This window comes from Pyxicephalus adspersus, chromosome 6 (assembly GCF_032062135.1).
Source record: "Pyxicephalus adspersus chromosome 6, UCB_Pads_2.0, whole genome shotgun sequence".
NCBI classification, from domain to species: Eukaryota; Metazoa; Chordata; class Amphibia; order Anura; family Pyxicephalidae; genus Pyxicephalus; species Pyxicephalus adspersus.
In genome coordinates, this window is record NC_092863.1 from 226,951 (window position 1) to 230,006 (window position 3,056).

Genomic DNA, 3,056 nt, shown 5'->3' on the forward strand with positions numbered 1-3,056 from the left:
GGCGCCTCCCCCTGAACATGCCGGGGGCAGCATGGACGGCGCCTCCCCCTGAACATGCCGGGGGCAGCATGGAGGGCGCCTCCCTCTGAACACTTACCTGAACGTCAGTGTCTGTCCTGGGAAGTAGGTAGCTGTTTTGGAGTAGAGGACGGACTGGCAGGGACTGTCATTTCGGAGGGCGATGTTCCTTCGGCTACTGAGACTGTAACCTTCTAACCCTGGACTCCACTCTGCAGGGGGAGGATAGAGAAAGGTAATGGTGTGATCTATAGAAAGCAGCTCCACCCTATGCCAGAACCCCCAGAGGCCCTGAGACCATGAGCTTGGCGTGGGGCAGATGACACTAATGTCTTATCAATGGCAGCTCACAAGACTTACCATGAGGAATAAGACATGTGTGGCCCATCTGTGGAACGCTCCATGGACTCCACTCCTGGCGCCCATCCCCCCGGGCACACACACGGAACTGGTAATTCACATTGGGGTCAATCTGCAGGACTATAAATTCACAATCGGGGCCCACATATGAATCTTCAAAATGACCAGAGTTGTGTCTACGGTACTGAAGCCGGTAATCCTGCACCACAAAGTCATCATCTACCTGAGAGGGGAAGATTGGAGTTATTGTTCCAAGAAGGATGCTCAGCCCTTCCCCACACAGTTCTTATGTGTTCAGACTGGAGCTCAGAACAGGAAAGGACCTTATTGTACTGACCTTACACCATTTCACCAGGATCCCTCCGGGCCTTTCAATCAGCTCCTCGATCTGTACCGGAGGTCTGGAGGCCACGGTGCCATGGCTAGAGATGTGATCTCTGGCCACCGAGAGGAGAGAGTCATCCAACTGAGCCGAAAGACAGGGGACTTCAACCAGCGATGGCACCTCCGGCAAGCTGAACACAGGAAGAGAGTCATGTGACCATTTCCACACCCCCTCATCTCACCACTAAATAAATGGACTACAACTACTCCACACCGATCTGCATATCTACCCCGACTTCCCGACCACTCCACACCGATCTGCATATCTGCCCCGACAGCCCGACCTCTCCACACCAATTGCCATTATCTGCCCCGATATCCCAACCTCTCCACACCAATTGACATTATCTGCCCCCACATCCCGACCTCTCCACACCGAACGCCATTATCTGCCCCCACATCCTGACCACTCCTCACCTACTACATACCTACTACATATCTGCTCGGGCATTCCTGTCCCACCCACAGTGTCCCCAGGCTAATCCCTGGGTTCCTTCCTGTACACCTGAACCTGTCTCACCTGTCCAGCTGAATGTGAAGAGCTTTGTTTGTGAAATTGCACAAGTTCTGGTGGTTTTCTCCAGTTGTGGACACAGCAACCTCACCTGAAAAAAAAAAGGAAGACGATTAGCACCTCATAGATAATGCCCCCCACTATGGTACAAACCCCACCCAGACAACCCCCATGTATTACAAGCCATTCAGACAATGACTCCCCCACCACCACCACACTATGGTACAACCCCAAAATACCACAAGCCATTTATAGGCCCCCCCCTGTATAATAATGGTCTGTATACAAACCCTCCCCCATACTACAGACCCCTGATGTACAAGCCCCCCAGCCCTCCTATGTCACCTTCTCGGAGGAGGTCCTCGGCTGTACTGACGCCATGTTCCAGCAGTTTCTGACAATCATCCAGCGGCTTGATGCTCTCATGTTCGATGGCTTCTACTTGTTGTAAGAGAACGGTGAGCCTTTCATCTAGCATCTTGGAGACGGCATTTCTCATATCCTGGAAGTGTTGGCGCAGGGCGTCTCGTGTATGGGCCGCACTTTCCTTGATCTGGGCAACGAGGGGCAAGAATATCACGATCTAGAAATCTATTCTATATGCGATGATGTAATGTTTCTGTAGGGGCGACCCCTGAGATTCTCACATTATAGGGGTACAATCCGGTTATTGCCCCATAGGGGGTCACTCCCCTGTGATGTCAGTGAGGGGGGTTATTGCCCCATAGGGGGTCACTCCCCTGTGATGTCAGTGAGGGGGCTTATTTCCCCATAGGGGGTCACTCCCCTGTGATGTCAGTGGGGGGGGTTATTGCCCCATAGGGGGTCACTCCCCTGAGCTCCTCTTACCTGTGTCCTGGCCTGGCCCAGCCCCCGCAGTCGGTGTTGCAGTTCCCTCCGGTAGTTGATGGCGGCCTCTATACTTTCCTTGGCCTCCAGTACCAGGCGCTCTACCTCGGCCTCCTCCATCTCTTCTCTGCGGAAGGGACCGGCCCGACTACAAGTCCCGGCATACTCCTCGGCCCCGCCCACCCAAACTTTATTGACAACAGCGTACAGATAACAGAGCAGTGCATGGGGCGCTTGCAGGCTTTGGTGTAGGCTGGAGATTGGAATCGTGTAAAATGTACGGTATATCAGGACCAGCTCGGGTCACCATTGCTCAGACTCTGGTTGAATCTGTCAGTCATATTATATAAGCAGATAAATGTAATTTTAATAAAGAGACCCTGTCACCAGACATGTTACCCCCTGTACTGACAGCTCTGCCCCGCCCCCTCCCTCATGTCAGTCAGCTCTTCCTGGGGGTATTCTGTGTACCCCGCTGGGTAACAATATCGCCTCTTTCTTCCTGGTCACTAAATACAGGGTGACCCGGAATCGGGTAACAGGATTGAAAAGCCTTTGGCGCCATTTTCCCTCATACGGGCGGCAACCAATCAAGACACAGTGGGCTTGTGAGCCGACCAATGGCAAAGCGCAGATCACCAGGTTGGCTCGTGTCACGTGATTGTCCGTCGGCGGGAGTTTTCGTACCGGAGAAGCGGCGGAATGAGACGGAGCGGAGCGTGAGAAGCGAGCCATGTCCGCCGGGATTGTCATGTCCGGCCCGCCGGAGGACATCGGGGCCCCGGTACGGTATGGGGGCCCGAGCGCCCTGTTACCCCTTCACCTACGGCACCATATAGTCTACCCCAGCGACGCCTCAATATACCCCCGGCACCTCAGTCATACCCCCGAACACCCTAATATACCCCCCAGCACCCCACTAATACCCCCC

The 3,056-nt window shown here is 54.1% G+C and overlaps 2 protein-coding genes across 3 annotated transcripts in view; one reads left to right on the plus strand and one right to left on the minus strand.

Moving 5' to 3' along the window:
• The window catches only part of CRLF3 (cytokine receptor like factor 3), a 5,072-nt gene extending 2,773 nt beyond the window's left edge, over positions 1 to 2,299 (minus strand). Inside the window, exons 1-6 of the mRNA XM_072414029.1 lie at positions 2,126 to 2,299; positions 1,622 to 1,829; positions 1,283 to 1,367; positions 716 to 893; positions 379 to 601; positions 98 to 230 (exon numbers count right to left, since the gene is read on the minus strand). Of these exons, the coding sequence (XP_072270130.1) occupies positions 98 to 230; positions 379 to 601; positions 716 to 893; positions 1,283 to 1,367; positions 1,622 to 1,829; positions 2,126 to 2,245 (947 nt within the window). The 5' untranslated portion in view covers positions 2,246 to 2,299. The remainder of the gene's footprint in view (positions 1 to 97; positions 231 to 378; positions 602 to 715; positions 894 to 1,282; positions 1,368 to 1,621; positions 1,830 to 2,125) is intronic.
• Positions 2,300 to 2,426: 127 nt separating this feature from the next.
• ATAD5 (ATPase family AAA domain containing 5) overlaps positions 2,427 to 3,056 on the plus strand; it is a 16,594-nt gene continuing 15,964 nt past the window's right edge. For both annotated transcript variants that reach the window (XM_072414024.1, XM_072414025.1), the window contains exon 1: positions 2,427 to 2,909. In XM_072414024.1, coding sequence (XP_072270125.1) covers positions 2,859 to 2,909 — 51 coding nt within the window. In that variant the 5' untranslated portion in view covers positions 2,427 to 2,858. The remainder of the gene's footprint in view (positions 2,910 to 3,056) is intronic.